Source organism: Catharus ustulatus, chromosome 3, assembly GCF_009819885.2.
Source record: "Catharus ustulatus isolate bCatUst1 chromosome 3, bCatUst1.pri.v2, whole genome shotgun sequence".
In the NCBI taxonomy this organism is placed as follows: Eukaryota; Metazoa; Chordata; class Aves; order Passeriformes; family Turdidae; genus Catharus; species Catharus ustulatus.
Window position 1 is genome coordinate 21510084 of NC_046223.1, and position 24072 is coordinate 21534155.

The 24072-nt window shown below is 35.2% G+C and overlaps 1 protein-coding gene across 1 annotated transcript in view; it reads right to left on the minus strand.

Moving 5' to 3' along the window:
* SPATA17 (spermatogenesis associated 17) overlaps window positions 1-24072 on the minus strand; it is an 89207-nt gene that overhangs the window by 53367 nt on the left and 11768 nt on the right. Inside the window, exons 5-6 of the mRNA XM_033055023.1 lie at window positions 19016-19119; window positions 361-475 (exon numbers count right to left, since the gene is read on the minus strand). Of these exons, the coding sequence (XP_032910914.1) occupies window positions 361-475; window positions 19016-19119 (219 nt within the window). The remainder of the gene's footprint in view (window positions 1-360; window positions 476-19015; window positions 19120-24072) is intronic.

Consider the following 24072-nt stretch of genomic DNA (forward strand, 5'->3'; position numbering starts at 1 on the left):
AATCCCTTCTCAGCTTAATAACTTGTTAGTTCTTGACAAGTGCAACAACACAACAATAAGCCAGTCAAAATGAGTTTTTAAAGCGAGGTTATGCCCTTCATGTTGTGTTATCACAGTGGCAGATCAAACTGCTGACTTGGACTCTTTCTGCCAGCAGTGCTGATGCTGCCTCTATGAGCTACTGTCACAGAATAGTCATGGTACCTGCTCTTGCCTATAGAAAAGCACTAAATTGAACTAGAAGTAGTGTCTTTGTGATATCTTTTCAACAAGTCATGTCCCATTCAGCCTGCTAGTTTATCTCTGTCAGGCTGAGGGCCCAAGTGGTTTGCATGAGCTGTCAGGGACAGGTCTACCAACCTGCGCAGTGCTAAGGAGGTAATGCATCTTTCGGGCTTGGTATTTCTTTTCCTTTTCTAGGTCTTTCCTTTTCTCTTCATTTTGTTTCATTTCTGCATACTCTTGAAGTTCATTCCTGTAATAAAATAAGTCTGCTAACTATATTATAACAACAAAAGTCATGCTAGTCTTCTATTTTTCTTTAACTCTTTCATAGCTTCACAGTGTTTTGTTTTTATGTATTAGCAGTATGCTGTCACCACTGGAATGTCAAATTACAGTTCTTTCAGTTCCACAGTAGTAGGATACTACATGGATATAATAATGAAAAAACAGGATTAAAGTGATCAAAAGTAGGAGCAGTATATAGGTTCACATTGCTTACAGTTTGATAAAATAGTATTCATGTAAGTCCTCTAATTTGCCTTGAAGTGTCATTTTACTTTGAATTTGTCTAAGTGGAAGCTATTATAATATAATTAAAGGTTGTTCACTTCTCTTTCAGCTACTGCCTTGCAACACCTCCTGATCTGCAGACAGGGAAAATTTTATGGAAAGAGAGAGGATAAGAGAGGATAGCAGACATTGTATAAGAGATGATGTTCACTCCTGGATCCTTGAGCCCTTTGTAAGGTTGAGAAAGCAGGCACAGAAGAAAACTGGATGGGAGCCTTTCCTGCATACATTGTCCTTAGGAGGAGTTTCCATGGCATTGGGCTTCTTGCACAGGTCATTTCTGTTCTGGTTTGATGAGAACCATAGAGACCCCCACAAGAACCAGGAACTGAACTGTTTCATGAAGCACTGCACGACAGAGGTGTGCAAACACACAGACTTGTCTAAATGTGTGAGTCTGTAGAGGAAACCCTTTCATCATAAAAGAAATATGGAACTATAAACCAGGTTTCAAAGAATGGAGAAAACACATGATTTCAACTGAATGTCTTGAGGAAAACATAAACAGAAAAAGGGCATATATTTCCTCCTCATTTTTTTTTTCACTGAGCCAGGCTTCCCATAAATTATGCAAACAATAGAGTGAATTAATGTTCTATAAGAAACAAAATTCTATGCTATTGTGCACAGTGCATATGTATAGAATTTTTTGACCCAGTTAAAAAAGGTTAGTTTGATTAACGTTTGTTATTTTTGTTATTATAAAATGGCTAGTTCAAATTAACCTGTGTGCCAAAGACACCAAGCATATTCAGTCAAGCATATAGATTGCTAAAAAAAGTTAATTAGGTGAGTAAATTCTACTCTCTGTGTTTTTTAGTATGTGTATGTTTATATGATGAAATAAAAAGAAAAAAATAATACTCGCATAACTGGATGATTCTAATATTCCTGCAAAACAGATTATTTAGAGAGGTCCACATTAGGAGTCCCAGTTGTTTCAATGGGTATCAAATATGACAGTGTGAGGACATGGGTCAAACCATGTCAAAATATGCACATGGGTAAATTTGCTGATATGAATAATACCATGGAAAAGTCATATTGCTCCCAAACGAGTTTTTTAAGATTGTGACTCAGACCTACTCTTAATATTTTAATTATCATTAAATTAGTTCATCAAAATATGTGAAAGACCAATAATTGCTTTATAAATACAAACATTAGGAAATCACATTCTTAGATTCAAGTTGCAGTGTGGAACTTTTGTTTCATACTATCTTTTAAGATTTTATCGATTAAGTAAAGTATTAAGTAATTAAACATTTTATTTTAACTGCAAAAGAAAAATAGAATTAAAAGGAAATACAGATCAGAAAAGATGCACAGGTATTTTTGAATCTCAGAAAATATTTTTTGTTGCAGTTTACTGTTAAAGGTTGCTAATACAATATTTCATACAAGGTTACTTATGAAGCACACTGACGTTTAAAAATCACCATGCTATGCTTTTGCAGCAGTGTAATTTTTTTCCAACATAAGATTAAATTGCAAAATAAATGAATTACTTAGAGTGGCATGGCCCCCATTTTGCCACCCTTCTCTTGAAAATTGCTTATTAATATGAAAAAAGAAGTTGGAAAATAGCCTGTTTTACTTTATGCATAGCATTCTGGGGCCTCAAAGCCCGCAGAGCTGGAGTAGCTGCACATTTTAGATTGTGTTGGCAAGCAGGGACGATGACCTTTCTGACCTGCATCTCAAGGCTATTATTAATCGCTAAGTAACCTGGTAAAGCCAAACAAATTTGTTTCCATTGAAAGGATCTCTATCTGTGTCTGAGAATTTGTGCTGTACCAAACAAACCTCATTAACTGTGTCCATTTTTGACAAAGAACTAGGAGTTGGAGAGATTGGTGACCTTTCTTTGTCCTCAAGGTACAGATTTCAGAGTCACTACATGTAGGTAGATAAGCATTTTTTACTAGGAAACTCTTTGTTCTATATCCATCAACCACAAGCAAATGAATAAATAGATAATACATATAGTATCAACTTCATTCTTTTATTTTATGCCTCTTTACCTTCAATATCAGAGTGTATGATCCATGGTTTACATATTTAATACTATTCCTTTTTGATTACAGAGCCCTCTATTCAGCTTTAGTACCCCATCTACAACCGATGAAAAAATAATGAACGTATTACTACAGTCTATTCATGCTCTTATATACTGAGGTACTTCTTCCTAACAGTGAATATGGAAGCTTTTTGATTTAGAACACAACTGGTGATAAAAACACACAAATGATGTCCAAAATATAGATTTGTATTCCAGAAATTATGATAACAGGATGCAAAATGCTTTCCGTTGTCATCAGTGGGAATTTATCAGATTGCTTGGAATGAATGATTCATAATCATTACTTGCTGAAATTAAATGAAGTCTAAAATACTTGTTGAAGTCCAATATAATTCATGATCTTTTTAGACAGGATCATTCCTGACTACCACATACACTCAGTAATACTTGTACCACAATCCATGTAAAAGTTTCAGATTTTTTCAGCAGTTACAAATAATTTTCAGCATAGTTTTGCAGCAGACACATTTTCTCAGCTGTTCTAAAATATCTCTATCAGGCATTATACTGCCCTGTACGGTTGTACAGAACATGCAGACAACTCTGTCACAGGGATAATAGCTCCCAGGATGATTCTCTCCAGAGAGGCAGTACAATATAAGTGGTATGTAGCAGTCCAAACATTGCTTGACAGGAAACATAGAGGCTTTAGCATAAATATAGATTTATTTTAAAGCTATTTGAACCTGAAGCTTTCATCTCTTTTACCATACTTTCAAGCACTCAGAAAGGAGCAACAAAAGCAGAGAATCTAAAGCAGTTGGATATGAATATACTATTTCACACATTAGCAGATTAATACTAACATGTCATGCACTGTGCAGGGGTTTCACTGTTACCATACAGAATAATATGAAGAAGTAGAAGTGAAACTAATGACATAAACTTTACCTTCCCAATGCAGCTAGAGTTCCACATAGCTTACATGGAAATGTGCTCTCTGGGAAGTTTCATGCTTGGGATCTTCAATATGAATGCCTTTCCAGAGAAAATAAATCCAAATTCCATTATAGTCAATAGGAAATCAGTGGAAATTAAATGATTTTTGGGTTAAATCAATACACTTCTGCCAAAGTCTTCTCTTTGTTCACAAATATGATGTGCTCATTGAGCAATCTTTTCTTGGGATATATCTATGTGACATTATGAATACTAGCTGTGATACATGACACTGTGAATTCTGGACCAATTTTGCTTCAGGAGGAACCTTGCATGGTTCAGTGCGAAGTGGGAGAAGGTAAATTGTTTTGGCCTGCTTTTTTAAAGCTTCAATAAATTTTGCAGGAGAAAAAGAGTTCTGTAAATGCAAATCATGTTTTCGGCTATTTGATAATCTTGTTCAGTTTTAGTAAGCAATCTGTTGCATGGTTCACAGCTGGAAAAGTACTTTTTATGAAAATGTTACAACTCAAAAATTCGGTAATTATTTTAGCACATTATCTTTTCCTTATCTTAAAGCCTATCTCAATATATTAACAGCATCTATTGCAACTTCCTACAAACCTGGATTTCCATGTAAGTTTACTGCAATCAGACTTTCTCCCACACACATTTTTATGGAATAGTTTTGTAGGGGAACAATGTGGATATTTTAACAAATGTAATGTCTTATCATGATCTGAAAATTTTTAAACAAATCAGAACATCAGCATTTACTACTGCAAGTTTAGGATGCATTTTTACTAGAAACATGAATATACCAGCTGACACAAAAGGGTGTTGTCCTTGTCATAGGCAATGTTTAATGCATTTGAAAATAGGCATGGGATTATCAACATAAGTGTTGAAAACCCACAATTAAAAATGATCTTGTGTAACAAATCTGTTAAGTAGCTACTGAATTATTAGTGATAAAATTACTTGCTTTATATAGCTCAAAAATATAAAAATTTCATCTGACAAGGTAACTTATTGTTATTCTAATTCTTCATTATGCAGTAGGCAATGGTGTTGGTTCCTGCTATGAGATGCAAATTCAGTTGACAGTGCTCCTGCTGTCTGTATAAAGGTTAAAAATACACATATAATATTGTTCCTGGCACTTTTGGAAAGGTCTTCAAGTGATGATTTCAGTAATATACAGATTTTAATAATTCTGCATAGAACTTCATCATTTTACAAACTCATACTGACCTATGTTTACTAAGTTTTTCAAACTATTGCATTCTGTTTGCATTTCCACTGGCATTCTGTGGTACTTTGGCCAAATAATATTACAAATAATTATATTAACTAAAGGAAAGGGCATCCAATAAAAACCAATAATTAATATAGTTGCCTGGAGTATACAGAAAAAGTATTAAGTTCTTGTGATTTTAAACAGTTCAGACACCAAATCATAAAATTCCTGCAACAGAAGCAGTAGGCAACCTTAGCATACGAGGAGATAACCTAAATATATTTAATCTTCCTGGCTATATATCATTCTCCCTGCTCAAATACAGAATATGGAAGGTAAAATAAAATTAGCGAGACAACGATTTTTGGTATACCACTGCATGCCACTTGATTTTACACCACGCTGGTGTAGGTGACAATGGAATATAACCTTCCATGATAATATTGTTTGACTTAATTGATTAAATTTGGGAAAACAGTGAAATATATCTACAGACCAGCCTAGGAGGTAAAAATAGCTTTGAAAACTCTATATTTTGAAGGCCAAGTTTTAACAGAACACACATACTACATACCTAAGTCAGCTATGTACCATCAGACAGCTTGCTCATCCTCAACATATTTCTCAATTTTAAATGAACCCCTTCAGATTAGTAAGTAAAACAGCACAGCTACATAACTCTCTTTTCTTCTCCACCATGAGGTGGAGTCCTGTGTCCTGTATCCTGACAGAATTCCTTGACCAAAATATTTGATCTCAAGTTGCAGTTGGATAGATGCTCAAAGCAGCAGTCAATTATTAGCGGTACAAGGTATCGTACTGCCTACAAGATCTACCACAAATAGGTGTCCAAAATTCTTACTAATTTTAAATGTGAATGTCTACATGAACCCATGATAAATTAATCATGACAGTCTCTTCAAGATCTGGAGGAATATTATTGCTCTGTAGTGGATGTCACTGCAATGCAAGTGAACAGGAAATATGACTCCTTAATAGAAAAAAAAAATGGAAATAAATAAACCCAATGTGTAGGCATATGGAAACACCCTGTATCTCTTATTATTATTAATTTTACAGAAAGAAATTCATAACACCTTAAAATCCCATTATAATTTGTGCATAGTAGCACACAGTCTGTCCATCTCCCCTTAATCACATGGTGTACAATGCCAATGGAATTAAGCGACACACCAGTTCCACTGTCAAGGGCCATAGTGTGATCAATACACGACATTGGAAATGTGATGAACATGGTGGTGAAGGGCACACAGTGAATAAATACCTTGTGCAGATCAGGAGATCAGGGCACAGCGTGTACCAGACGATAGGGAAGAACAGACGGATGCATCCTTCTTATCCTTCCAATTTCCACTGCTGCACAGTTACTCAAGACAGTGCAACAGCCTTTCAGGCTACTGATTGCACAGGCAGCTTAGAACTAAAACCAGAGTATTTTCCTAATCCATTATGCAGAATCTGCCAATTAAGGTTTCAATAACAACTCATACAGAATTTTTCCTCACATCTACTAAAAACCTAATTTTTTTTCATATATAGTCACTTAAGATTATTCTGTTTTCTCAAAATGTGCAAATTTCTTGGTCCAAATGATTTTCCCCTGTGTATATACATCCTTAATGCAAATCTACTCTATTCTTATTGGCAGCAGAAAATGCTGTGAAGTTAAAAAAAAAATTTTGTACAAGGTCCAATCTAAACAATGATTTTTCAGCTTAATTATTTTGATTTAATTAAACTGTAAACCCCACCTATTATGGATGTGGCATAAGAGCAAGTCAACATCGAAGCTTCTGTTGGCAGAGGTACCAGTATACTGGTTCAGCTTTATTTATGCCCAGGTATATCCTGAAAAACCTAACAACAGGAAAAATGTTTTCCCTCAGTGTCTGTTTCCTATTGACCCTTCATTAAAAATCAGCCTGATTGATTAGCTTTAATAGCGAAATTAATATTTGGTGAGTAGTTTAAACAGTGAAATTAGTATTTGAGGGTTACAAAGTCGATCTGGCCCAGAATGGATAACAAAGCCCCAACACAATTTATTCTGACAGCGGTTTAGCAGCAGTGGTCATTTTTAGCACAGTGTCAGTGCTAAGCTGCTAAGAGAGCAGTCATGTTCCTAATTTTTCCTGCAACATATAAAAGAGGATGTCTAACCACAGCCAAATACCATTGGAAGTTTTCTAGTGAATGTCATGTGAAAGTATCTGTTATCTTTTGGCACTGCAAATCCCAGAAGACTATATATGCTACCATCTGCACAGTAATAACTAGAGGAAAGCTCACTGCTATGTTTTGCTACAGTTAAGCTGTTCCCAGTACTAGAATGAACTAATTTAAGCTAACTGTTATCTCTCTGCTGCAGTGCAGTACAATGTAGACATATCTGTACTTCTTTTACTTTAATATATGGTACTTGGCAACATTTACAATATTCAACATTATGTGATTTAGAAAGCAAACATGACGTTATAGCTTCTAAAGGTCATCAGCTAAGTTGATTTTCCTCCTCAGAGTATTATGAAACAATTTGACTGAGGTCTACCCACTAAAATCCTTCACTTACTTTCACATAAAAGCCTGCATACATTGATAAATAAAATGGTACACTTTGTCTACATTAAACAGGTTTAACAACAGCAAGGCAGGGAGAGCTTTTATGTAATGACCTATTGCGTACAGCAGAGAAGCAATGCCAAGACTCACAACTTCATATTTTGTGGTACCTCATGGTTTTCTCAATTTCATATTCATGGAATGGTTTTACCACTTGAGCATCTATGATGTAATTTTTATTGAAGCATAAAACATTATGAAAGACACAGTAAATGAATTTTTTTATTTCATAGCAATTGTGATTATTAGGGGGAAGATCTGACACATTTTTTTAATACAGCAGCGCTATTTGTAAGTATGTGATTTCCCAGCAATGGCTCATTGCCAAACTGAAAATATCAACTAGATCCCAATTTTCAGAAGTGTTAGGAAATCTTACCTCTTACTGTCTTAAAAACTTTGAAGGAATATAAACCAGGAAAAAAAAATCAGGCATTTTTAGTATGCTATGCAAGAAATTACACTCAGAATTAAAGTCTATTCTCTGAAATTTTGATTCTACCTAATAAATGAGACTACACTTAATTATAGATTTCAACATTCAGTTACATATGTCTAAAGAGCAAATTCAGTATATTCTATTGTCTACACCCAGGCCCATAAACTTCTGTTCAGAGTGCTAAATCTTTCCCAAGGGGTCAAATACTATGCAGTAGATGGTTGTCAGGCCTCTCACCATCAAGTAGGCAAACGAGCGCTGCATCATTTTGGGTGCCATGCAAGCTGAAAGAACACATGAGTTTGTTAGATGAGGCTGTAAACATTTAGCAAATAGTTAGTTAATTGGATGAGAAAAGAACAGCCTACTTGGAGAAGAGAGGTGGAGAATGTTGCTTTCTTTTTAAATTTGGTTTGAAAGTAGCAAGAATTGTGAAGTTCAAGGTAAAACATTGAGATTTAGCTTCACAGTCAAGGATAAACCAGTTAATGGAGTCCTCCAATTACCCCTACAAGGTGAAGAGCCTGAGGAATTTGAAAGGGGTATAATAATAAGTACAGTAATTTCACGATTATAAGCCGCACTGAGTATAAGCCGCACTTCTGGGTTTCAGCAACTTTTTGTTCTTTGTCCATATATAAGCCACACCTGATTATAAGCCGCATGTTACAATACAGAGTGTGATAAAAGGTATCTGTTCTATCACCATCTGTTGAGGGTGGGGCAGTGATCCTTATCTCAATGGCAGATAATCTGCTAATGAGCCATCCATTGAAACCAGGTTGGGCATTGTTCGTTATCTTTTCACACCCCATCCTTCCTCCAGGGAGTCATTTTCTTCTAAGGCCATTGAGTCCCACTGTGTGACTGATAAAATTACTGCATCCCATTGAAAGTTGCTCCAGCCAGGGGGAAGAGCCCAACATTTCTTACCAAGATAAAAACAGAGGCTTTAGGACACTAAGGGAGCCCCTTTCTCCACTGCACTCCAGAGGAAAACCGGATTTCTCCACATCACCACTGGACCTCCAGAGAGAAACTGCACCTTGTACAGGAGCACTGCTCCAACTGAATCACATCTGTCACTGCAGGAGGATGCAGCCACCATTTAATGGGACTGCTGCCAACACCCTGCCTGATGGGGTGTCAGGTTGTACTCTGACTTTGTCAGGGTTTGGAGTTTGTCTCTTTGTAGTACTGTATTTCTATTTTGATTTCCCTAGAAAAGAACTGTTATTCCTAATTTCCATATTTTTACCTGAAAGCTCCTTGATTTCAAAATTATAATAATTTGGAGAGAGGGGGTTTACATTCTACATTTCAAAGAGAAGTTCCTGCCTTTCTCAGCAGACACCTGTCCTCCAAACTAAAACAGAAACTTTTCGTTCTTTGTCCATATATAAGCCGCACCCAATTATAAGCCGCACTTTGGGTTCGGACCAAAATTTTAGTCAAAATGGTGTGGCTTATAATCGTGAAATTACTGTAAAATTTTCTTACAGTTTAAGGAAATTCATGCTCACCATATGAAAAATTAAGGCTTTTAAAGGAGGTATTTCAAGCAGGAGTCATAGATATGAAGAAGCTCTTTCACATGATAGAAAGCATTCATACAAATGAATGCATAAACTGACAGAAGAAAAATGATTTTTAGAATTTCTTAGTCATCATAACTGTGCTGGATACTGGTGCTGATATTATTTTAAAGGACATTTGAAGGTCTGTCCAAAATGGTAACAAATAGTATTTTAAGCAGAGACAGCATCTTTCAGTGATCTCCATTGTTTATGTCTAGCACAGAGTTTTCAGTCTAGTAGAGTTGAATGTAACAAGAAGTAATGGTTCAATGATAAAATGAAACTGTTTCCATGGGCAACTATGGGACATACTTTGAACACCAACGTTCATTAACTGCTGGATTTGAATAAAGAGGGTATTTACTATATTCTGATGTAATTAAATCAAGAAAATTGTTCAGTCAAAGCCTGATGGGCTTTTTTTATAGATACTCTTATAAATTGGGTATTGATAAACATCATATTGGTAACAGATCTGAAGTCTGACAAGATAATCTGATTCCAAATAACATTGTTTTCATTATTACTAGGACAAAAAAAGACACTTTTTTGTAGCTACTCACTACTGTTCTAGACTGCAAAAATGGAAGACAAATAATCTTTCTGTTTTATTTTCTGACTGACCACTTCAGAGACTTAAGCCTCCTTAAGGAAGAGGAAAGTCTTTTTATAATGATTGAGAGAATCAAAAAACAACTATGACCATTTTTATATCCCCTTTTTTCTCCATTTTGGACATTTTTGCTTTAAAACAAAACAAAAATGTGCTCATGAGACACTATATACTGCTCTTCACCACATGCAATTCTGTATCTCATGGGACATTATAGGATACACAAATATAAAGCAAAGGACTGTAATTTTCCAGTGTAAAAAATCTGAAATGCCAAAGAAAGATCAATAAGCCTTCACATCCTCAGACAAAAAGAAATCACAAACTTGGAAAAAAGCAGGGCACAGTTACTACACTTCCAATAACAAAAACAACTGTGATGTGGTTCATTTTAAAGGTCTTCACTGCTGTAGTTTCCGTTTCTCTGACATAAATGGGAAATGATAAAGGGAGTCTAATCTCAAAAGCCTTTCACTGGGTAGAGCAGTGCCAAAGAACACTTTATTTTGTTTGGCCTTCCTTAACATTCTGCTATCTCTGAGCATTTTGCTGAATTGTGAGAAGTGCTACTTGTTTGATAAAGAGTATGGGAATAGTAGCTGGCAAATTTCTAAGCAGCACTCAGACACACTATCTTACACTATGATTAAAACAAAATAGTGATGTTAGGTCAATAGGCTGTTGTGTGCCAACTAAGAAAAATAACAGTCATGTCTTTTGATTTTATTTATTTTGTTGTTGTTTCTTTGGAGACCTCAAAAATAGGCTACATTATAGCATGTTCTGGAAAATCCATATGTGTAAATTCAGTACTCACTGATGTACCTACAGATACATATGAGCTGGAATACTTGGGTAGCATAGAGCAAACTTATTTATATAATTGTATATAAAGTGCTCCTACAAATAAAATAAATATCTAATTTTCTTATGTAACACATAAATGAATGCATTTAAATTTTATACTTCATTATTAAACTGGAAGTAGCATAACAAAGAGAACCATCACCTCATTTTAATAACAATAGAACTGCTTTAAGTGAGTTGAGTAAATGGCATATAATATTTGTCATACTTCTAATGACCTAAACAGCTGAAGTGACTATGGCACATGAAAAATATTTATATACTTCTTCAGGAGTCTTTATTCTTCAAGTGGTAGAGCCCTTGCTTGATAACCTCGTATAGCCTGTATATAGATGGCCTGTCATGTCTCTACAATTAGATAAACCAGAACTGCTATAATGTAATCAGTTACAACCTGAAAATTATATTTTGAAAATCAAGTTTATTAATATGTAATCTTTAGGTAATCATATTTATCCTCCTAATTTACACAATATTTATGATAGTCTGCATGTCCTTGAAATAGGGAACAGGGACACTACACTATGAAAAAGTGGTCTAGCTGCTGGAGTTCATAAATTTTGTTCAGCTTTGGATGAGTTCAAAGAATTGCCATGTAAGAAAAGCCTTACAGAGGGAATTTATCTGATTATGGCAGTAATAATTACCCAGCTGTTTATTGCAGATAGAGAAATAATTCATGTAGGCAATAGGCCGTGGTGGCAATGACACTCCGCATTTAGTAAATATGCAAACTGTTCATTTCTAATTAACCAAGCTAGAGGATGCCCTTATTAAATGTATAAACTAAAAGTGCCTTCCTGACAAGTGATGAATTGTTACATTGCACAAACTCTTGCCACAGAATTACTGGAGTGAACTTGGGGCTTAACTTCATTAAGAGATCTAGTGGAATAGTTAAATGAGGATGGACAGCATAACAAGACCTACCTGACAGTCAATGATATGTTAGAGCTTAATGAAACTGTACCTCTTCCCCTTTTCAACTTATTTTACAGTGAAGATCCTACTTCACACAAAACAGAAGACTGTGAAGTCTGTCTCTATGAGACAGTTTAAAAGGACAAGATTAGTCAGTCTTTGTACACAGAAAATGTTTTATGAGCTGTCAGTAATTCTAACAGACTTCTTACAAAATAAAAAATCTATCCAGACACTACAGCACATTTAAAGCTCACAGGTATAGAACTATTGTTATCCTACAATACTGTGTTGTCAGACCTGTTTTATTCCATCTTCATCAAAACTAATCATCTACACCACAGACTATTTGGTCCAATGAGTGTACACAGGGATCTCAGATTTCTTTCTACACATTCAGATTTTTTAAAAAAAAATCTTTGGATATAAGTGAAATAAAGCTTCATGTTTAATCTGTTGATCCTAATGGTGTGTTTACTGCTAAATAAAAATACATGAGAAAGTATAGCCTTCATTTTATTGAAGACTACAGTCTAAGCAGCTACTTACATTACTTGCAGTGTCCATGTTTATTGCAAAACTTCAACTATTTACACAGAACTAGCTAAAAACATGGTAAAGACTGCTTCTGCTCCTTGCTCAAGAGAGACATGGACAGAATAAAGTACATGAGGCATGTGAGCTGAATCTGTGTTGGAAATTCAGTTTCATGTGTAAACATAATGGTTCTTCCCATAACCTCAGTGTATTCAGAAAGTGCTTTCCCATGGAGTTAAAACGGGTCATTGACTGCTCTATAACTTTAGACACTTCATTTCAATTTCATTATCAACCTAAAAGCTCATTTTTAATATCTTACCTATCCTAACAGCATCAGGTTGGTGGCTACAGAAGTAATCTGGGATCCTCAGTAAATTACAGTTTCCAGGTTCCTAGATATCTAGCAGTTATGCCTAAAATCCTCTAGGAAAAGGTATAGATGTCTTAAATTATGACCACTACCACTCCAAATTAATATTTCAATAGGAGAAAGCATACTTGGCACTTGTCTCTATTTCTGAGGCTCACAGAGAAAGCTGACAGAGTAAGTTTACATGCAGAAAATACAAATTACAGGTAAGTAAGTTAAAAAAGCATAATGTATTTCCTCTCCATATCTTTGAAGACAAGTTAAAAAGATGGGTTGAAGATAAAGTAGTTAACTAAACATCAAGTGAAAGACAACATTACAAAAATGAGGGTTTTATTGTTGCAAAAATTCTAAGGAGCTGTCTGAAAGGCTTTGGCACTAATTGAAAATAGACTACAGAATCAACTGCTTCAGCAGTCAATGATGAGGAACATTTTAATTGAATTATAGGACAATATATACATTCTTCAAAACACTTTGACACTTGAGAAAATGGCCAGCACCTGGACTTACCTTTACCAAAAAGGAACAGACAGGTGGAGGCTGAGTAAGTTCTCCTCATACAACTATGACAAAAAAATAATTTATTTCAAGCCCACTCCATGGAAAATAGCTGTACCTCAAATGTTTTAAGAAGCCAAGTCCTTGCCATGTTAAAAGAAATGGTATAGTAATCTAGAATAAGATAGTTAATCTTACTTTTTTCCATACTGCATTCTCAAGTATATTTACAGAATAGCTAAAATTGGATTAGATCAACAGCAACATGTAAGTACTCTTTCATTTCACTCTTCATTAGGCTTATAAAAAATCAAGCTGCACGAATGATTTGAGAATAAACATGTTGCCAAGGAAGTGATTTTTATCGCTTTGTATTATGTATTTTCCTGATGTGTCTTGAAGACCAGGAAGTTTTAATGATGACTGTGAAACCAATCTGCTGATAAAACAGCTAGTCAAACTTGGATCAAAGTCATACTCTCCAGGGCCACTCACGACTAATGAAACAATGGAAGGAAGGTGTTGATCCTGCAAGTGTGTGAAATTCCTGATTTATAAACTCAACAATGTTTAGGTAAACTATGATGTTTATTAAAGTTAGCTTGCTGTCTTTAAGTCAGAGTTTATTCAGTAGCCAAGAACGCTGAACTACCTGCCTTGATTACACAGGAACACCAATGTCAGTGCCACTGCTTTATTAGTTTTCTGATATGGCTGTTTTTACTCAGTTTTGTGCCTAGGGAAAAATTTAAATGGTGCCATTTATCAGTAAATGGAGCAATATATCCCAAAATCTTACCTATGCTTGCACACCTGACATATAGCAAAGTTCCTTTACTATAGTTTAAAGGCCAGTCTGTAGATAACCCTAGGCAAAGAACCGTAAGTTAATCACACAGTTGGGCAACTGACATCATCCATAAATTCTTTGGATATAATGGCACCAGCCTGCTAATTTATGTGAAGTGATGTCCATTTGCTTATCATGGACTGGAAACTGTTTCACATAAAACAAAATTCTAATGCATCATATGGAGTTATAGCCTATGCTAATTGATTTTGGCATATTTCCCCTTGTAACCATTTAGCCAGCTCGTGGAGATGGTAAATGCAGCTTTAAGAATGTTTCAAAAGAAAGTATTTTCCCTTAAAATTAAATACACTAACTACACTGAGAAGTAATGAAATTTACTTTCATGCATATATTTAAAAATGAAACCATCCAACTAGTCCACATTGAGATAGAATACAGTATATATTGGTATTTAAATAAAAATGGATGCTACAGATGAAGATTTATTACTAAAATCTAAATAACAAAATACAGAAAAATAAATATTTAAGAACAAGTTTCTTACCTTCTTCATTAAGAACTTCCTATATCTTTCAGGACTAATAAACCCATTTCGCCACTACACTGAAGATCAACTGCACAAATATTAAGAAAAATCTGTGTCTCCTTATGTAGACAGAGTTTAGGGCTCAAATTTGTTCTTTTCCATCTCTGAAGGGATTCCTTCAAGCACTTCTCAACCTAACTCCAAGGGACTCTACTGGGGACACCAGCAGCCATCAGACCTATTGGTTCTGTAGCAGTGGGAAGTAAAAGGAATGCTGGAGGAATTTAGGCAGTCTGGGAGCTAAAGCCCAGAGCCATCTTCAGTTTGTACAAAGGCAGTGCCTTAAGTCTGTTAAGTCTAACAGTGCCATAAGCAGTCTGTTAAGTGAGTGGGAACTCACACATAATATGACTATTATTATTTAATTATATTTTAGGTCAATTTCTGTTAAATCAATTTCTGTTAAACTTAATTACATTCCTCTATGGCTTTAAACTGGGGCAGCTTCTATTAAGTTTACTTTCTCCTGGGGCTTTCACACTAAAGACAAATGATAAAGGTCTGGCTACTAAATGAGGGCAGCTATTAAATAAGGACGGTTTGTATTAAAGCTAAATGGTAAAGATGTCGCTACTGGTTGAGAAAACCACTTAGTACAACAAGTGCCCTTTATTTAAAAAAAAAACAAACACAATCCTAGGGTAAAGGAGGAATGAGAAGGAAACAAACTTTGGTCAATAACTCTTTTAAGATAGTCTTATAAGAAACTTAACAGAATGTCCAAAGTTTCATGAGAACTTCCTTTGACGTTTCTCTTAGAAATGAGTGAGGGATGATTTGATATACAGTAATGTCACGATTATAAGCCGCACCATTTTGACTAAAGTTTTGGTCTGAACCCGGAAGTACGGCTTGTAATCCGGAGCGGCCACTATATGAACGATGTTCAGAAATTTTCCAACCTGGAAGTGCGAGCCCGCAGCAGTCCCGAGCTGAGCTGCAGCCTGCGCGGCCCCGGTGGCAGGGCAGCACCGCTGATCCGAGCCCGTGATATTTCTCTGTACTTTTTTCCATGTTTTCAGTCCTGTGCGGCTGCGTGGCTGCCCAGCTGCCTGGCTACGCAGCTGAGCGGCTGTTTAAAAGCAACGCGGATCTGTTGGAAATGCTTGCAAAATGACCACACTATTGTTTGTATCTTTTTCCGCTTGTAAATAAAGCTTGCAGGTAAACTGCCGCAGTTATTGTCTGTATCTTTTTTTGCTTGGAAATAATGTTTCCAAGGTCGGCACCTGCCAGTAAACTCCGCGATCCCGCGATTCTGTTACTAATTGGCAATTTTGTGAAAGTTTGCTGCGAACAAAAGTATGGTTTATAATCAGGTGAGGCTTATATATTGACGAAGACCTAAACGTTGCTGACACCCGGATATGCGGCTCATAATCAGGTGCGGCTTATAATAGTGAAATTACTGTAAGCTCCTCCTTAATGAAAGGAAAAAATTAGGCACAAATCCTGATTCTGGTGTCCAAAAGATAGAAGGTCTTGCAATGTGATTTTAGCCAGGTGTTAACAAATAAAAATTCTGCCAGTGTTACTCTAGAATAGATAAAACAGAGAACTGTTTTACAGTGTACAGTTTAGTTCAATTCAGAATTACATCATAATTCTAGAAAGAACAAATTATAAACAAATTTTTGAAATTAAAAATATATTTTGCCTTTTTTGTGGGGGAGGCAGGGGAGAGTTTCATGTATTCATGTGCATTGTTTAATGTTCCACACTGTGTTGCTTTATGGTTCTCTAGAGATGTGAAACACCCAAAGGCAGTCTAATCTGCATAAGTGTATCAGTCTCTGTCCAAAACCAAGTAAATCTCTATGTCGATGAAATAAAACACAGCAATTTCATAAATGCATTCCTTTTATTTCTGATAATTCCTTGTGTTTTTTACAGTGTAGAGTTGCAATAATTTTTATATGCAAAAATGTTTATGAATAGTGAGGTCCAGAGCCAATGTGATGGCTAATGAAAATATGAGGAGAATCTTTCCTCCACCTGGCTCAATATTCCACATAAGAAACACAGTGGGCCACCTTGGGGCCAAAGTAGTTGGCAGCAACTTAGCCCAATGACAGGAAAAATCTGTTTGGCCGAGGGCCTACACCTAATCCTCACTAAACATCTGTTAGATTTCATAAGAAGAATGTTGAAGGTGATATACATATTAGTTTTCAAACGTACCCTAGTAAAGAGATTACTGAAGTGATTCTTGATTGCACTTGGGAACTCATGCATTTTAAAAACTGAAACAATAAGATCCATTTGTACAAATTAGCTCAAAAATTATTTTTAAACTTTTTTAAACTGAAAAGGTAGATTTTCTTTTTCACATGAAAGACATGTGAACTCTGGAATACAGAACTCAAATTAGCAAAATATAATATATCAGTGCCAGGTAAGAGCTCACACAGACTAGTTTTGACACATTTTGATGTACCTGAAGCAATACTGCTCATCTTACCTGTTAAAGAGCACAGAATTGTTTCTTGGTTAAAATATCTATGCAGTGCATCAGCTGTATGGTTTTTAATAACCTAAACTAAATACTAGGGAACTTGATCAACATGTCGAAGTACTGAAAAACAAATATTTTTGTAGTCTTCTGAAGTTAGGTGTACCCAGCATTTATCTGTTGTGGGTGTTGGGAAATAAAATACAAAACTCCAACCAATTCATGTTCACAGTACAGCAGGAATACCACTTGCTATCTTGTTTTGTTGACATACATCAAAGGTCACTCTAAGCAACAAGGTATGAGTCATGGTCTAGGTATAGGCAGGGACTGGAGAAGAGTGATAGAATGATTATGAACAGAGAAGCAGGTTATGTTTTTGCAGTTCAACCACTGATATGGATTTTAAACCAGAGAAGTTGGGGCTTCAATTATTTTCCAAAATTTGGTCTAGGCTTCATAGGATTCTACCTTTTCAAGAAAAGAGAATATTTTGAGGATTTCAGATCAAGAAGATACCATTGAAGCTATAACAGAATGTTTAAGTCTGGTTTTGCTGAGTTGGGACCTAATTTTCTGCACAGAATACACTTAAATGAATAATAATGAGAGATCAGAGGTAGGTGACTATCAGCATGGTTCATTGTAGGTAACAATGTAATGCACAAGAAATAAAGCTATGACAAAGAGGATGTAGTACTGTGGAAGAATAATGTCATTAATAATCAGCGTACAAAGAAGTTGGATAATTCTGGTTTTTTTCATATATAGCTTGCATATGCTTCTTTACAAAACAGTCTTTGCCGTGTGATTTAGACAGGATTTCTAAAAATACTGGTTTACTAGACGCCTATTTATTTCTGCGCTTGAGAAAGCAAAGATTTGTCTCAGATGTTCTGAACGACAAACACTTCATGGATTTTGTCTAACAGCTTTCATTTACACTGAGGGAAGAATGATCATGGTCACCCAGCATTTCGTCTGTTTGTTTCCACTATTATCTGAGTAATGGTTGTGGATCAGGATATCAAATCCACTAGAGGGAAATAATTACCTCTATTTTAGTAAGGTTTCAGCTTAAGTACAGAAAAAGACAACAGATACATAGGAGAAATAGAGTAAGAACATAGAGGAACAACACTTCTATACAGAAATCTGACAGGCTATTGGTTCTCTTGTGTAACTATGAAAAGAATCTACTTCACTGTATCCACATCAGTATCTTCCCCAATTACTGTTCATAGTATGGTTCATGAATGAAACTTAAATCCAAATCTGCCCTTGCATTCATTGTTAAAAATCCATATTCAAAACAAATTATAAAAAGAAATTTTTGGCTAGCTTATGTGTGCTGAGAAAAAAAAATTCTAGTTCAACAAACCCTATTTAGGGTATAAAAAACTATGACTTCTGAGCATAGGTGAGGAGCCAAATCCATTTTTATTAAATTAGTACAAACTCAGAGCATACCTAATTAATTCAAAGAAATTATTCTGAATTCATAATAGTGTAAATGAGAACAGAATGTGGTGCAACATGAATAGACATAGGATAAAGAGAATGATGACTGATAGATATATGCATTTGACAATGGAGAGGAACGTACACTCAAAGAAATAGTTTAATTAGTGCCACAAACTTTCTACAAATAAAAGAAGAGGAAATGAATGCTTTACCACACGGAGATTTTATCTTTACCTGACAAACTCGTTATTCACACAAATAGCTGCCAGGTATTTCTTCAGCGCATAAAAATTATGGATATACTTCCGAACATAATAGCCTCGCCACATTTTCTGAATCTGGAGGAAATAAATATTTGCTTAGTATATTTCAAATCAAAAGTTTTCATGCACATCAAATATATGTACCATATTCCAAGTACCACTTTCCTTAAAAGTGATAGAAGTACAAGTGATAGAAGTAGAAGCACAAATAAGTTTCATCAAAGAAAATTAGTGTAGGTTGTAATATATTGCAGCACTGTGTCACCACCTCACCATGTTTCCTGTTACACTTTCACCTTTGTGCTCTGCAAGGTGTAAACTGAATAAAAGCCTCCCCAGGAACTCAATGAAACAGACTCTCTGGAAAGTTCATTTATAAATTGCAGTTTTTCATTTTCTAATGAAAAATGATTCATGTCTTTTGAAACATTAGTTTCATTCTTCTCAAGAAATACTATTCTTTTGCATAACAGAGAAAGCCTAACCTAGAGAAAGTATAACCTGGAGCAGAAAAGTTCTTTATCTGTAGCTAGTTTAAAAAGTTGTATTATGAATAGAAATTAGGTAGCATGCTCCACCAAAATGGGTTAATATTTTGGTACATCAGTTGGAAAAAATTTTTAAAAATTAAAAAAAAAGGAGAGGAGGAAAAAAATATTTAGCTTACCCAACCTTCCTCAAGAAGGTTGATTTCAACAAATGTGTTTAAACCTCCTCTGATACTTGAAAATTCTAATCATGATGTTTCTGAAATCAATACCTGTTTACCAATTATCTGCTTTTTGGCATGGCAAAGGAAGCATTAAGAAAGGACAATTAACAATTGGAATGGGCTGCCCAGGGAAGTGGGGGAGTCACCATCCCTTGAAAGAGTCTGAGAAACAAATGAACATGGCGTTTAGTGCCATGGTCTAGTTGACATGGTGATGATCAGTCAAAGGTTGGACTCAAAGACTTTAGAGGCCTTTCACAACCTAAATGATTCTGTAATTCTGTGATTCTGTAATTAGGTAAAAAGCTAGCAGGACCGCCATTTGGTGAGTTATATTTATCCCTATGCCATGACATGTAGAAGTGAAAAATGTAACTTGCTCTTTTCAGTCATGCTGAGGGCTGCTCTTGTTCCTGATTTCCCCTGCCATAAGAGGTCAGTGTACTCTGGATCTCTACATCTGAACAACAGAGTAAACATTTTTTCCTCTCTTCTCAGGGTCTAGTTCCTCCACCTTTACATTCTTCCATCCTTGAACTTATTATTAATTTTCCAGCAAAATATTCTTTACTTCCTTCATTGCATTTTGTCTCCTTTTTTCCTCAATATTTTTCTACTTTAAACTCCCAATTTTTATCTTCTAGTCTGCAGCAGCTTCATTTGCTCCAACATCCATCTCTTTGACCTTTATAGTTTTGAAATCTTAAAAGACATAACAGGTGAAAGGCAGAATCTACATTCAAAAAGCAAGAATTTAGAGGTTTTACTATCCAGAAGCTACTCCTAATTATCTAAATGCATAGAAGAGTAAAATGTCAAAATGTACTAAGAATTCTCCTTTTCCTGTGGGCCCCTAGCTACCAGACTTTTCAAGAACTCAAACACTTCAGTGTACCTATAGGGATTTTTTTTTTTCTTTACATCAACCTTTTTCTTTCCAGGACCAAAGGCATGTATTTGTGCTATTGGGCTTTTTTCCTTAGCCTACCTTTTTATAAATAAGTACTTTCCATAAATAGGAAGGAGGTGAGGGTGGGGGTGTGGGGGAGAGGAAAAATTTAGTGGGTTTTGTGTTTGATTCAGGAAGAAGGCAAATTTAGAAAAACGCCAATTGCCCAGATTATCATAACCATTGCACTCAGTAATTTCAGAATCTTTGTCATCAAGTCTAGGGAATGCTCTCAATAACAGGCAAAATTCTCTCTACTCCTACCAGTTCCACTGCAGTCCAATTCTGTACCACAATGACAACTGAAAGAACTTTTTGCAATTTTTCCACCTCCAGACTTTTACTGGAGCTATCTAAAAGGAGACCAACTAAAACAGGGCAGAATATTTCATACTTTGGTCCCATTTTGTATACACAAACCCCCAAACACTACTCTTCAAAGTAAAAACCAATATTTGGCCCCAACTGATGGCACCTTAGGGTACAGTTATGATTGTCTTTTTATGTGAGATTTAACAAGAAAATAAGAATCACAGAAAAGCTTTTAGTAATTCTTTGAGGTATGTGGTAGTTATTAAGAATAAGAGGATATTAACTTCCAGTATTAATATATTCTTCCATTTCCCCTTTGTGCATCAGTGTGGATTTTCCTCTCTCCCCAAACAAGCCTTGAAATGAATTTCAAAAGTTGTAATTTTTTTTTAACGTACATGTTATTTGTTCGTGAATTTTTTGTTAGTTTTTTTTGGTTTTTTGGTTTTGTTGTTGTTGTTTTTTGTTTTGTTTTGTTTTGTTTTTAGGCTTTGGTTCTTTGTTTTGTTTTGGGTTTTTTTGAATGAAAGGGGTTTGGACCTCTAGATACTATTATAATACAAATAAATAAGAGTTCTGGGAACAAGAAAAATTCTAGACATGCTGCTTTGCACCAGGTGATAGTAAATTTCATATTCTTTGCAACACTACTTTCTCACAGACAAGCTTATTGGGTTAAAAGAGAATAGAGAAAGAGCAAAGAATGAGTATGCCTTCAGAGATCTGGGATTAAGCAAAATCCTTTGCATGTGAATAAGGATCTTAGCTTTGTTTTTCTGTTTGGCTTCAAAATTTCTCAACAAGAGCAACTTGGCTCCCATATAGCTATGTGCTCATTAATGCAGGATTATGGTCCCTTTGAAACTCTTTCTGACAGTCTTCACCTCCGAGTCATAAATGCAGAACTGGATATTACTGGGTTAAGGATCAAAACTCAAACTCAAAGACAAAAGGCTCAAATAGTATAAAGATATAATTACCTCCAATGGGCTCAGTGTACCAATTAAATGCTGTACTCTACCTTTACTTACACCACTTTCTGTTCAGAATGAACTCACTGATTTCAAGTGAATGAAACATAAGAAAAACTGCATTGAGTCTCAAATTATTTTATGCCTGATTTCTGTTTCCCTAATACTGTATATCAGAGATCCCAAAACCAAAGACTAATCTTTTTAGGAAAGACCATTTTATAAAAAGTTTCTGATGATGTGCATATTTTCGATGTGAAAGTTCTAAATGCTTGCTTTTATAAAGAAGTATAATGTTATGATTGCATTTCTTTTTAATTCCAAGGTGAATGTTTTAAAAATTCTTGAAAAAGAAGAGACAAGTGTGTGTATGCCCTTCAAAGTAATTAGCAAGTTTCAACAGTGATTGGTACAAAACAATTATTGTCATTGATCAGCACTGAACAGATAATTTTAAACAAAGTCATTGTGTGCTCAGCAGATTACAGCTTGTTAACGGGCAAGTTCTAAATGACCTCTTAAGCTAGTCAAATCAATGATGCATATTCCTCATTAAGTAACATCAAAATGTAAGTGGTCTTATAAATAATGTTTATTTTAAGCACTAAAACAAATGGCAAAACCTTGATATATCAAAAGCCATCTGCTCGTGGAATTTATTTTTTTTTGCCATAGGATTACTTTTGTTGCTGAAAATTTACAGCAACCTTAAATCTTTTAAGAGAGAGAATCATATTTTGCTGAAAAACTGAAACCGATTTAAACAAGTTCTCGGATTTAATTTTAAAAATAAAACTGATAGCTCTGATTACAACCAAATGCAATCCAGAAGGACAAGATACATAGACTGGCTTCAAAGCTATGAGCATGTGTATGCCCTCAATGATACTTCAAGTGCCAAAATGGAAACTGCCTTTCTTAAGACTGTTTATAAACTGAAATAAATACTTAATAATACCATGAGATAAAACTAAGTGGTTAAATAGAAAAATATACACAATTATTGTTATATTTTTAGAACACTGAGGTATTTTAACCATGAATCAAGCTCATGATGTGTGAATATAAGGAACTGATGACTTAGGAAGCCTAAAGTTTGAGCACACATGCAGAAACTCAACAGGCCTGATTTGCTATTGGACCTTGGTTAGTTCTTCAAGAAACACATGAGAGAAAAAAAACCCAAAGCATTCAGTTTTCCAGATTGGTAGCATTTTAAGTCTGCTCTGCAGATATGGCTGCACAAGATTTAGATAGAGGAAATCAGATTCTGACATTTGCAACTAAATAAAGATCTGTTCTATTGTTTTCTACTGATTTAAATTTCCATTAAATAAAAGGACATGACTGAAAAAATGGTACTTTGTAGATTTATATCACCTAATGATTCAACATTATATTTCCATTACAAATGAATGGGAACACATTCAATTTCTTTTAAAAATGAAAGACCAAATGCAAAGCTCCATTTGACTAGAATACATAATTACCTCTGAATTTGGTCTCCAAATGTCTTCTGAAAGTACAGAGGCAACTTTTAAGAGCTGGCTTACATCTTATGTTTTCTCACTGATCTCAAGTGCATGAGTAACTGCATTTATGCACTGCAGAATACTTTCAAACTAGCTAAATAAGGAATGAACTATAACAACAAGAAAAAGGTACATTTGTATTAAACTGCTGTTAAAGACCTTCCGTTCTTGAATATGCCTCTAGGATTCTACTTTGTGCCTTCGAGACAACCAGAACTAAGCAAAACACCTGATGAGTACAGATCTCTTGACTCTGAGTCATTCTGGACTCAGAGAGGTAACAAAATTAATATCCATTCTGAGAATCTTCTTACTCAACATGAGTTTCCCTGGGTTAATCTCCATTGTCACCATATCCTGCCATTTGGTAGAATTCAAAAGGTAAGGTGCCTGGCCTAAAAAGATCCAGGCTTCTAAAGTGAAGCTGGTTTATATTACAGAATGAAAGAAAAAAGTAGTACAAAAAGCCTTCATCCCAAAAACAATTTTATGCTTTTCCCATATTTGTTTTACATATTTTTTCAAGTGCAGTTTCAAAGGTCAGGAAAAAAA